The sequence below is a fragment of the Theropithecus gelada genome, chromosome 6 (assembly GCF_003255815.1).
Source record: "Theropithecus gelada isolate Dixy chromosome 6, Tgel_1.0, whole genome shotgun sequence".
NCBI lineage: Eukaryota > Metazoa > Chordata > Mammalia > Primates > Cercopithecidae > Theropithecus > Theropithecus gelada.
In genome coordinates this window covers 143,062,493-143,076,324 of record NC_037673.1, presented here as the reverse complement: position 1 = coordinate 143,076,324, position 13,832 = coordinate 143,062,493, and the positions used below count along the sequence as shown (strand labels likewise).

The 13,832-nt window shown below is 41.2% G+C and overlaps 1 protein-coding gene across 9 annotated transcripts in view; it reads left to right on the top strand.

Moving 5' to 3' along the window:
• The window catches only part of PPP2R2B (protein phosphatase 2 regulatory subunit Bbeta), a 476,090-nt gene that overhangs the window by 422,874 nt on the left and 39,384 nt on the right, over positions 1-13,832 (top strand). For all 9 annotated transcript variants that reach the window (XM_025388122.1, XM_025388121.1, XM_025388126.1 and 6 more), the window contains one exon: positions 8,869-9,033. In XM_025388122.1, the coding sequence (XP_025243907.1) occupies positions 8,869-9,033 (165 nt within the window). The remainder of the gene's footprint in view (positions 1-8,868; positions 9,034-13,832) is intronic.

Below are 13,832 nucleotides of genomic sequence, written 5' to 3'. Positions count from 1 at the left end.
GTTTTTATATTGATGTATTTATTTAATGAATGTCAAAAAACACAACCATCATATCCTACAATTTTACAGATATTCAATATCTATTTAGATTACAAAGTAAGTATATGTAAAGTATTGAGTAAATAGTGAGACAAGTGATCTGGAGATATGGTTAGAAAAAAGTCATGACTTCCTGCGACTGGCATTCGGTGTGACTTTGGCATTATGGTTGAGAACTCAGTCTTTAGAATCCAACAAGTGACAGAGTTCTCACCCAGCCCTACCACTTTCTGGCTGTATAAGCTTTAACATGTTTCTTAATTTATCCAAGCCTCCATTTCTCTATTTTGTCATCTGTAGAAAGCAGCTCTATCAAAGAGGATTATGAGAATGAAATGCACACACACACACACACACACACACACACACGCACACATTTAGGGCAGTACCTTGCTAAGCCAATGCTCAGTAAACAGGACTACCACAATCATGATAATTATGGAGAGAAACAAGGAAACTAGAAAAGTTGAACATTAGAATGGTAGCTTTTATTCTGCTAAATTTATTATCTGGATCATCTTTTCAATTCTAGACTCTTCCTTTGGCTCTGCAGTTGGGTGTCCTTTGCAAGATGTCGCCCTCTACTTACTAGATGTTTGCAGGAACTCTGAGGTCTAGGGCCTTGTGTTTAGCACCAGATCAGAGCAAGGCATTGCTAAACCTCATAATACCTGGTCATGAATTCTCTCCCTTCCATCCGTAGCCAGTCTGTCCTTGTCTTGTGTAACAGGTTCTCACATAAACAGTCAAACTTTGGTCTTAATAGGCTAACTACATCAGGACCATAATAAGTCATTAATAGATTAGTAGTTTTCTAGGACAAGAGACAATAGCAATAAATGAAAATTTATATTAAAAGGTGTTGCTTCTTTATGAAAACTATGGTATACCTAGAATCCTTTGAACTCTTTTCTTAGGACTAAGAATGAATTGACCTGAGTTCTTACCTTGTCCAACATGGGATCTATTAAATAGACCCATAACAAGTAAAAATAAAGACTAGCCCTCAACAATGATAAATTGAGCACCTAGTTTGTGCCAGGCAAGAAAATGAGAAAAAACAAATTTGCCACTTTCAGAGTAATGTTCATCAAATATACTGAATATATAATTACAAACTGAGATAATTTCTGTGAAGATAGGGAATATGGTTCTATGAATGCATTTTTTTAAATCCTGCTATAGACCAGGGAAGGCTTTGCTGAAGAATTGATTAAGATCTGAAAGAGGAAGAGTATGAGCTAACTTGGCAAAAAGGTGTGGTGAAAGGTGTTCAGTGTGTACAGAGGTCCTGTGGCAGGAGAGAGTATGACGTGTTGGAGGAACTCTAAGAAGGCCACTATTTTTGAAGCCCAGAGAGTGAAGTGGAGCATGGCATAAGCAAGGCTGGGAATGGTAGCAGAGGCTTCACCTTTCAGAAGTCCAGTCTCTGAACATGAGACAGAGGAATTATCTGGGAGAAGCCAACTGGACTCTAGGGATATTTCAACTTTGACCTTGGTCCTAACAACCCTGTACAGCAGCTTCATTTTATTTGTCAACCAAGCTGAGGCCCTGTTAGAGTCAATTCCCTAATTAAGGGACCACATAGCCTCAACTCTTGGCTTCCAGGTTCTAGCACTCATTACTAACATGGACAGCAGCTTCCTTTTAATTCAGTGGGATTCTGCCAGGCAGGCTTCCAGGGGAGCTGTGGGGTCTAGTACAAGTTTCTCCCCTCTTGTTGCTTCAGTGGCTTTCACCCTGCCCAATACATATTTAATATGACACCATGTGTCTCTTTGTCAGTCTCCTCATATTGAGCCTAGGAATTGGCAAACAATCCATGAATATTTACACATTGGCTTTTTTTTTAAGCTCTTAAGAGAGGAATATCCCTTGGAGTCCTCTTTGGAGATTTCCAGTGTCTCATCATCAAGCAACATGTCCTTTCAGCTAATAAGATCTTTATGCTTCATAATCATTGCTTAATATCCAAAGATTAAATTTAGACCATGGAAAGAAAAAAAGACCTCAAAGCAACTCATGTCCCTAAAAGGAAATCAAACTCATCAAACAAATATGCTGTGTTCACACAAAGATATTACTATTTTCTACCTTCTGTATCGGCAGACTTTAAGTGGGATATGAAAAGCCTCAGCTGCTTTTGAATGTGGGTACTTTACCCTGGTAAACATAGATTCCACTCTTCAACTTGGCCAATGTTTATAATACTCAGCCCTGCAGAAAAGCGTCCTACTTGGCTCTCCTATCCTCAATTGGCTTAGACAGGAATTGGGGAAATATGCATGTCAGTATTAGCAAAATCAGCAGCAATGGGACAGAGGCATATGAAAGTCACCTCATAAAGGCAATGCATATAAACCCTATCCTTGGAGAAATATGTGTTTCCTTCAGAAGGAGGAATATTCACACCAGTGTAAAACTACTTAATAAATTATCTTTTCCATTATCTTGTTTGATAATCAAAATTCTTAGAGGCTGATAGGGTTATACCCATTTATAGGCAAAGAAATAGGAACCCAGAGAGAGAAAATGAGTTTCCCAAATTCTCTTAGGAAAATGGGAATAGAATCAAAACTGAATCCCAATCTCTGGGCCCCATTTTGTTACCATCACAATCTTTTTCACAATATTATCTTGAACTTTACCCATCGAGATGAGGTTCCTGGTCTCCCAACTCTCTCAAAGATGATTTTAAGCCAGGAAAACTGCTCATTTTTAATGTTTTTTGCTTTCTTTGTTTAATAATAGGTATTCATTGTAGAGATTTGGGGAAAATGAAATGACCAATAATCTCACTACCAATTTTGCTGTCTATACATTGTATTTGCATCACAGTTTTAACTTAATGCTAGCTAATTCAACAATGTGGGTTCAGGGGAAAATAAAAGAAATTTAAAGAGCCAAAAACAATTTAAAACTCCTGATTTACCCAAGAATCTTTCTTCTTCTTTTTTTTTTTTTTTTTTTTTTTGCAACTTTCAGGTTCCTAATCCACTTTTTTTTTGCATTAGGACATTCCTTTTATTGATATTATTTTTAATACAAATCATACATTAATACAAGTTATTTTTTGGTAAATTACTTTAGCAATAAACAATTCACCTCTTACTCTGCTAAAAGGTTAGAACAGGGGTTGGCAAACTATGCTCCCAGACCAAATTTATCCCGAAGTGTTTTTGTAAGTAAAGTTTTACTGGAACACAGCCACACCCTTTCAGTTACATATTATCTGTGGCTGCTTTCCTGCTGCAACTGCAAAGTTGAATAGTTGTGACAAAGGCCCAAAAGGCTGAAAATATTTGCTACGTGATCCTTATGGAAGCTCGCCTACGTTAGGATATGGACTCTCACACTTTTCTATTCATTTATACACCAGGCATATTCACAGATTATTTTATTTTGTATATAGTTGGGATTATACCATATGCATTTTTCTTTTTAAAACAATCTTTTATTTCCACAGGCTTTGGGGAACAGCTGATATTTGGTTACATGAGTAAGGTCTTTAGTGGTGATTTATGACATTTTGGTGCACCCATCTCCTGAGCGGTATACACTGACCCCAATTTGTCATCTTTTATCCCTCACCTCCTTCCCACCCTTTCCCCCTGAGTCCCCAAAGTCCATTGTGTCATTCTTATGCCTTTGCATCCTCATAGCTTAGCTTCCACTTATGAGTGGGAACATACAACGCCAAGAACCTTCCTTCTATTCAATCTAGGACATATAAAGACATAATTTCCCTCTCCCTTTCCTGCTTTTACTGCTTAGTAGTTATCACTGCCTAATATACTGTGTATTACACTCATTTATCTTGTTTATTGACTGTTCCCTACTAGAATATAGACTCCATGGATCAGGGGGTTTGGGGTCTGCTTTGGTCGCTACTGTATCTCCTGCACCCAGAAAAGTACTGTCAGGGTGTAGATTCTTTGGAAACACTTGTAGAATAAATGAAGAAATAAATGAGTGAAAATGGGCCCTTCTCTCTCTTTCTCTCTGTCTCTGTGTGTGTGTGTGTGTGTGTAATTTATGTGGTCGTAGTCAGACTGTATATACTTTGTACCTAAGTTTCCTTACCCAAAATAATACACATGTTAAGTATGGAACGTATCCTAAGTTTTTGTTTTATTTTTCAATATAGGGTCTCGCTCTGTTACCCAGGCTGGAGTGCAGTGGCACGATTACCACTCACTGCAGCTTCAACCTCCCAGGCTCAATCAATCCTCCTGCCTCAGCCTCCCCAGTAGCTGGGACTACAGGTGCATGCCACCACACCTGGCTAATTTTTGGTATGTTTGGTAGAGATAGGGTTTCACCATGTTGCCCAGGCTGGTCTGAAATTCCCGGGCTCAAATGATCCACCCCCCCTTGGCCTCCCAACTTGTTGGGATTACAGGCGTGAGCCACCATGCCTGGCCCTAAGATTTTTTCCTGCCTGAAATACAACTTCATTAAAAGAAAATGTGGAAATAGTACTGATCATTGAAATCAAAAGAAAAACCATTCATAAACCCACCCTGATAGAACTATCACTAATGTTTTGGTGTCTTCCCATTTAGCTCATCATTTTCAGAGTATAAGTTTTAAATGACATCATCATACTATCGTTAGAATTTTGTGCACTATGGTTTTTACAGACTTGGAAATTTCACTGCAAAAACAATGTAAAGAGATATATAAAAATTCATCTAATCACTTCCTTATTCTGTATATTTATTTCAGTTGTCAATATTTTTCTAATATAACACTGGACTTTTGTTTTCATAAAAAGCTTTCTCTAAACTTGGGATTAGGAAATGATATTTGAATGGCCCCCATGCTACCTCTTACCATCCTGCCATGACCCTCTCCATTCCCTCATCCCACCGCTGATGAACCATTTATGGCTCTGGCTTCTCATTTGTTTGAAGTGGATCCCTTAAGGAGTGACCTCCTGGTGTCTTCAATTATTATTTTAAATGATGCCTCAGGCCACTGCCTGGCACAGCGGTGCCCTCACCTTCCCCTCTTCTGCCTTCCAAGCATGGAGCTCAGCTGCCAAGCTGGCTGTGCCCCCTCCTGTCCTCAGAGCTGCCTCCAGAGTCCCAGCAGAGAGCCAGATTAACCCCTTTTGTTAGCAGATGTAATTTGCCTGGGCTCAGCATTAATAAGAAATGCCGTAAGCGGTCAGGTCAAGAAGAACAGATCTGTCAAGCCCCAGGGTTAATTTAATAGCAATCTGTTGGCTGTCGGAGTTGTATATTAGCCATGAATTCAATGCTCTGTTTTGCTTTTGCCATCTAGTTATTTGGGACAACAGGGACATAATTTGGATAGAGAGCTCTAAAGGATTAAAAAAAAAAAGAAAATTGACTGTCAAAATGCATCATTCCATTTTCAAGATTACACATGGAGCCACGCTTTGCTCATCTTCTTTCTCCTTCCCTCCCAACATGAAGGGCAAAATTACATATGCTGAAAACATGGATTGCCCTTTAGAGCCGTGCAGGGGAAAAAGCCCGGGTTTCTAGAGGATACAGATGTCGAATATCCTCTCCCATCATCACCATAAGTCATTTAATTTTTAGCAACTAGACTTCTCTCAAATGTTTCTAGAACTCACCAAATCCTCCAACAGGTAAAAATCCAAACAATACCTTGTCAGGATTTTGTCCCAAATTCTGCTTCAAAAAAAACAAAATCTTAGAGCACATAAAAATTCTGGTTCTGGAAAATTCAGTCACCAAAGTGGTAGGTAAATTAAGAGAGCACAAGCCTAAAGCCAGAAGAGATGGGCTGCCCTCTCAGATTAGCTGGGGGTCTTTTCAAGAGAACCAAAATTGTCACATTTTGGCCAGCTTTGTGAGGCCATTCCTCAAAGGAGGCAGAGGGGCATGGTGAGAAAGAACCCAGGCTCCAGAGTCAGACAAGCTTGGGTTCAAATCCCAGCTCTGCCCACTGTGTCACATAACCTCAAGCAATGTATCTGAGTTCCCTTGGCTGTAAAATGGAGCTGTTAATAGTTCTGCCCTCATAAGGCTGAGACGAGGGGCAAGGGGGACAACACATGGAAAGTGTTAGCACAGGGCAGACCTGGCCCCTGATCAGCATTAGCTACTGGCCATATCTTTCTCTTAAATTCAGAGTGATTAAAAAGAGGGATAATCGTGGTTTATTCCTGGAACCCCTTTGAGTCAAACTAAACAAGCCCTCTACTCAAAAAGGAAGACTGAGACCTGCCGGGGGTAGGAAGCCACAGGCTTGGGGATGAGGGCTGGGAGGTGGGTAGGCTTGGAAGGTCCAGTGAGAGAAGGAAAGATCCAGAGATGGCAGCTCTAGGCAGATATTGTAGGCACAGCCCCACTGGCGTCCTTGATGGCGGAGGATGTTCCTGGTTTCATAGACATGTTTAGGCACTTTGTTTTTGCACATTCTGACTTTGGGGCTTTATTTTTAGGTGGGAAAAAATAACTGTAGCTGTAGCACCTCCCCCTCCCACACAGCGAAGATCCCTTCCAGTTCAGCTTGTTTTTAGAGCTATACTCGTAGAGGTTGAGAAAGCTGACACCAGATTTTCTTTCCCTATTTTGAGAAAAGAGAAACATGTTCACTGGCACCGTGGGGTATCAAGGCTTGCTCTGGAGGATGAAGAAATCTAACAGCAGCTGAACGCTAACCTCTGTTTACCCAACGCCATGTCATGGCCATAGAGCCCAGGGCATGGGTCAGTGGCTGAGAGAGCACCAGAGCTGCAGCCTAGAGCCTCCTTCTGAGGGGCACAGGCTCCTGCTCCAAAGCATGTGGTGCTAACTGTAATCATATTTATAACTCTGGCAGAAGTTGAGTTGAAAGGTAGTATTTTGTGAAGCCAGGAGACCCACATGCCCCGGAGACCCAAGTAATATTTGCATCTGTGTTTGGTGGGAGAAATTGTAGTAACATGTTAGCTCAGTCTCAAGCCAATTTTAGAAAGAACCCAACAGGGTTTATAAGAGATAATAAATGGGAAAGAGGCACAACCAAATACAAAGCCATTGTTGCAACAAATTGCATGTTGAAATGTTGTAGCAGGAGCATAGGTGATGTTTGATCATAGATATTACTTTGTTAGTGCTAGCGGGACTAAAAATATCAGTGCATTTTCTTGTACCACATCTAAACTCTAAGGAGGGGACTATGCTACTAGGTTAATGAAAAACATGCAAGACTTTCATCCATCTCAGTCTAATGGGGCAGTTATATCAAGTTATTGCTTGTTGATTCAATACACTGTTGTCCAAAATGTGCATAAACTCCTGGTACACTCATTTGCAACTATTTTATATATTATATAAAATATATATAATATGTATAAAATATATATTATATATACACACAAATGCAATATATAATATATTGATCTTTATGCATGTTACTTAAAGTATAGCTACCTTATTAAACCCATGATTTTATGAATATTGGGTTACTGTTTAGATAAAACTAAGTAAAGAAAACAGTGAATCAATTTAAAGTTGATCTGAAAGAAAAATGTCAAGTAAAACGTACTACCTGATGATGCACAGATAGGGCAAAAATCACAAAGGTGGCTCACAAGTGGGAAAAATCTAGGAAAAGTGGGAGTCCTGTTGGTCAGCTTCACTGTGTAGCAGCATCCACATCACAAGGCTCGTTCTTTGCAGGATGTTGCTGGGTCCTCAGACAGTGCCTCGGCCGCTCTGTGTCCTGATCCCCCAAGCTCTGAGTGGAGGTGTGAAGAGATCTGTACAAACCCACTCCTTCACTCATGCCAGACATCCTACAGAAGGGGGTTGTTTTCATTGAGTCACCTTCATAAATAAAAGAGTAAATGTTTCATTCCAATATACAAGGATATAGTCTTTAAAAAACAGAGGTATAATTCTTGATCAGAAAGGGAAATACTAAGAAGAAAAAACCCAGATGATAAAACTAAGGATATTTTCCATGGGACCCTAAAAATTTCCAACTAGATGGCTTCTTTCTGATACTTAAAAACTCCCTCACAAGCTGAAAAGCAGATCACAACTTACAGAGACTAGAAGTTTTATATATCATACATGAGAGAAATGTTGCATAATTATGAAAGAGCACAGACTTTGCACCTGGGATGAAATCCTAGTGTTGTCATTTAGCCATGTGACTTGAGGCAAGTTACTTTATGCACTTGGAGCATCCGTTTCCACCCCTGAAAAAATGAGGATAAGGAAAATGCTGATATGTAGAGTTCTTGTAAGGATTAAATGAGATAAAGTACATGATACGCTTTGCACAGTGAATGGCCTATAGCTAGTGCTAAATTATTGGTGGCAGCTATTATTATTATCATCAACATATTATAAAGAAGGGCTTAGGGATTTCATGAAAGAGAGTGTGTACTCTATTATTATAGATATCACTTACTAGCCCAAGAATCCAGTTAAGGAATCAGACAAAATGAATTATTTGGTTATAATAGGAGTAGTACCTTAATCATTATTATAAAATGAGAAGCAAAATCTTTGCAACTTGGTACATTTTAGCCTGATTGCACAAGCAGTTAACTTTAGTCATGAGTGGATGTCTTTTACATGTTTTTAGAGGATAAAACACAAATGAGGAGTCAAGAGACCTGAGTTCTAATGCTGCCTCTGACTACTGGGTAACCCTGGGCTGTTAAAGTTCCTGAGGTTCATCTGCCTGGGACAAGTTTATGATGAGGATCCAGCATGTGCATAGCAAATCTTGACATATTACACTAATGTAAGATGGTGCCATTGCTAATTCTACCCTTCCCCAAGTTCCTGCCTCCTTCTCCTGGTTTCTTCCTTGACTCGTCTGTGCCAGATATCGTGGACATTAAGCCAGCCAACATGGAGGAGCTCACGGAGGTGATCACAGCAGCCGAGTTCCACCCCCATCATTGCAACACCTTCGTGTACAGCAGCAGCAAAGGGACAATCCGGCTGTGTGACATGCGGGCATCTGCCCTGTGTGACAGGCACACCAAGTGTGAGTAGCAGCTGAAGGGAGGTGGGGGGACATGGCCACTGGCTCCAACATGCAGGGGGAGGGCCTGGAAGCTTATGATCTCCCTTTCTACACCAGACACACTAGGAGTAAAGAAACTACAAGTGGGAGTCAGCTCCGTATTTTATATTTCAGTAAAGATGAACATTCACGTTTGATTCCAAAACATCCAGAGATGAAAATAAATAAGACATGACCTTCATCAGAAAAGGGTTTAAATAACAGTGTGATGTGATCCAAATTATGTGTTAAAGAAATCATGCTTGCTGCCATTGGGAGAATGACTTTGAGGAATAGCAGGGAGACCAGTTAGGAGACCATTGAAGGGTGGCCTAGACAAAGAAGTGAGTGGAAATTGAGAGGGTAGATGGGTTCTGGACACATCTTTTTTTTTTTTTTTTTTTTTTTTAATCCATGTAACCTGCACAGTACTGCACAGATCTTGGCAATAAAGTTAACAGGACTTGCTGAACTGCGTGGGAGGCTGAGAACATAAAAGGCATCTAGAACAGCAGCTGGGGGAAGGAACTGGTGGCTTCTTGGAGAGATTGTGACTATAGGATGCCAGAGCCACGTCGTAATGACCATGGTTTTTAAAACCCGAATTTTTTTCATCAAAGTCAGTGAACGGCCATAATAGTAACCAGAGGAGTAATATGATCAGAATTAGTTGTTAGGGAAATTGTTCAGACAGAAGGCAGAAGGATAAACGTTAAATTCTGGCTGAGAGAACAAAGAAACAAGGAGACAGGTTAGGAAGCCACTATAATATAGATAAGCACTTCTTAACAGTACACCATTGAATCTTGTGCTACCTAGTTTTTTGTTTCGGGGAAGGGGCTGTCCTGTACATTGTAGGATGTTTAGCAGCATCTGTGGCCTTACCCACTAGATGCAAATAACACAAGCCCAGTTATGATAACCAAAAATGTCTCCAGACATTGTGAAATATCCTCTTGGTGAAAACATTACTCCCGGTTGAGAACCACTGATCTAAACTACAGTTCATTCAGTCACAGATACAGCATGATATTCTTGTATCTACAATGTGTTTGTTACAATAAAGAACTCTGAGTGGTACAGTGGAAAGGTAAGACTTATTTCCTATGCTCAAGTAATTTAAAATTTGGCTAATGAGGCAAGATGCACCCAAGAAGCATTTCAGGAACAATGTATAAGGCAGTTCAGTTTTAATACTCAAGTGAATGGTGGAGATAATTATGGGTTAGGTCATTCAGAGGGGGTTTAGATGTTCGAAACAGACCTCACAGGGAAGGCAGAGGCTGAGTAGATGACTGTTGAAGTACAAGTAGGATTTGGTTAGGTGGGAAACAGAAAGAAGAGTATTGTTGGCAGCAAGCACAGAATGGGCAAAATTCTGAAGTTACTAAAGTAATGGAACTTTTGAAGAGTGTTAAATAAAAAGTGTCAGGCTTGGGGGAAAGGGGAATCTTGGGTTAATGAGGTTAAATAGGGATGATGGTTTATATCAGGTTGATCCTTGAAGATCAGATTCCAAAGTTTATGCTGTCATGTATTCATGCATTCAGTGAGTACTTATTTTATACCCAGAGTCTGGTTCCCATAGCATCCAGTCCTTCTTAAGCTGTTCTACCAAACACAGTTGTGGTGGGGCCAAGCCATGAGCCCTGCTGCCATGGAAGGAGGGCACAGAGAGGAATCCTGTTCCCCCTGTGTGCTCTGGGTTGGCCCAACCTACCAGCAAAGGTAAAACAGCACATGCCTGGCAGAGACCGGCGACCCTGGGGGAGGTGCTGACCACAACAGATTTTCTTTGAAGCCTTACTTTTCTTTCTAAAATTTCATGTGAGTTTTACATTTCACCCCCATATAATATCTATTTTCACTTTAATAATTACATTTCTATCCCCCACTCTCAAATTTTAAACAAAGTTGATGTTTCTAAAAGATGTAACATTTATCATATGGTTTCCTATAATTTCTAGTATACCCCATATCCTCCCCTCTTCCTAACCCGCAAGGATATACACAGGTACCCTACTTGGAGAAGCACAGTTTCTAGTATGTGGGAAGTAATTTGAGATCATTTAGCTAGACAGCAGATTTAATAATAATTGTGTTTTGTGGAAGATTAACACAGTGGTCATGTGAAGAAAGGTATGAAAGTTAGGTTTTGCTTTAGTCTCAATGCGAGGATAGTTTGGAACCTAGATAAAGAATGGTGGCTATAGAAATCCAAAGAAAGAGAAGGGGGAAAATGAACATTTTCTTTTAAAATAACTATGGGTGTCATCAATGATGTTAGTGACATTAAAGGTTGGCATTCATCATACATGGATGTGATATGAATTGTTCAATGTCATTCCCCTCTAGATAGTAAACTCCTTGAGGATGAGAACTGAATCTGATTTGGTCACATTATATGACCCCCTGACATATAAGCAGGAGTCAGGAAATATTTAATAAATGTGTGCCTAAGGGTAGACATAAATAACAAGTGGGAATGGGGATGGATGGAAAGTCTCTAACTCCCTCCCAGAGACAGTGAAGGGTTGGGATTCAGTGCGGGACATGCTGTGGGTGAGGTGACATGAACTGTCTAAGGAAGCAGGGCCTCTCTGGTGAGTGAAGGCAGAACTGGGCTTTCTGGGCCACCAACCCAGGAAGGAGGCCAGGGATGGCACAGGAAGCCCTGGCATCCCCATAGCCCGGTGTGACTGACACTAGCCACGGCTTTGGAGTCAGACAGATCCATGTGCGTTCTGGATGTTGGGGAATCAACTGACTGGTAAGCTTGATGAAGCCTGAACACAAGATAGAAAAAGGGCAAGGCCTTAGAAGCTTTCAAAACTAGAATGGTAAATAACTAAGTGATACTAGGCTTAATACCTGGATGATGAAATAAACTGCACACAAAAAAAACCCATGACACACATTTACCTATGTAATAAACCTGCACATGAACCTCTGAACTTGAAAGTTAAAAAAAAAAAAAAAAAAAACTTGAGTGATTTAGAGTAGATGCTTTGGAATCAGAACTCGGCTCTGACACTCAGTACCTGCAAGACCTCAAGTAAGTTATTTAATTCTTTTGAGCCCCAGATTCCTCATCTGAAAGTAGAAATATTAAGGACAGCGTCATAGGGCAGGTTGTTCGCAAGAACTAAATTTCATGTGTGTGAGATCCTAGCCCTCCCTCTGCCAGGCACAAAGGAGTCAATAAATGACGGCAGCAGTTACCACAATTATTCACCCAGGATTCTCCCGGTTCCAGGCCTGCAGACGCAAGATGTTCGAAACCCCAACCCTCTTGCCAGATATAGGAGGCCTCATTATTCCTTTATTTAATCAGTATTTGTTAATCACATACTTTATGTCAGGTACTGTATCAGACTCTGGAGACACAAGGGTGAGCAAAAACAGACCTGGTTTCCTCCCTCTTAGAGCTCACTGTCTGTATTAGGGTTCTCCAGACAAACAGAACCAGTAGGGTATGTGTGTGTAAGTAAAAAGATTTATCATAAAGAATTAGATCACATGGTTATGAAGGCTGACAAGTCCCAAGCTCTGCAGCCATGAAGCTGAAGACCCATGAGAGCTGATGGTAGTGTTCTAGTCTAAAAGCCATCAGATACCGGGTGCGGTGGCTCACACACGTAATCCCAGCACTTTGGGAGGCTGAGGCGGGTGGATTACCTGAGGTTGGGAGTTTGAGAGCAGTCTGGGCAATGTGGTGAAACCCCGTCTCTACTAAAAATACAAATATTAGCCAGGTGTGGTGGCACACACCTGTAATCCCAGTTACTCAGGAGGCTGAGGCAGAAGCATCACTTGAACCTGGGAGGCGTAGGTTGCAGTGAGCTGAGATCGCCCCACTGCACCCCAGTCTCAGCGACAGAGCAAGACTGTATCTCAAAAAAATAAATAAATAAAGCCCTCAGGCTGAAGACCCAGGAAAAATCAGTGTTTCAATTCAGGTCCAGAAGCAAGGGGAGAAAAAAACAATGTTCCAGCTCGAAGGCAGTCAGACAGAGGAGTTCTCTGTCCCTTGCAGGAGGGTCAGCGTTTTTATTCTCTTCAGGCCTTCAGCTGATGAGATGAGGCCCACCGACAGTAGGCAGTACAATCTCCTTTACTCAGTCTATTAATGTAAATGTTAAACTATTCCAAAAACACCTTTACAGAAACACCCAGAATTTCTAGCCAAATATCTGGGCACCTCATGGCCCAGTCAATCTGATGTATAACATTAACCACACTGTCTAAGGAGAGAAGATGTATTAGTTAGAGAATAGAAACAAATATAGTATCACAACTGCAATACATGTATAAGAGAGAGGCATGTGCTGGTACAAGTAGGGGTGATGAGGGCTCGACAAGGCAGTGGCTGCTGAGCTGAGACTTAAGGATGGAGAATTGGATGGGGAGAGCCCAGGGAAGAATCATGCAGTCATACAGAAGCAGGAAGCCGGTCAAGCCACACACCCAGGGAGCCCCAGAACTGCTTCTCCCTCCAGCCTCAGCCCCACACAGCCCCAGAGAAGCAAAGCCCTGGTGACCATCCTGAAGGAGGTGGAAGAGCCAGCTACTGGCCTTCAGGCCTCTGCCCAGCCCTGTCCTCCCACTCCCTATTCCAACACCAACAGAGTTCTGAATTGCAAGCTGCCAGCCTACTAATCTAATTAAGACGCAAATGAAATTCATTTTCCCGACTCCTCCAAAGTACCAACCTTCTTCAGCGCACATCTCCCTTTGTTCAGCTGCTGTGGCTACGGGCCCCAGCTCCTGCCAGCTGGGAG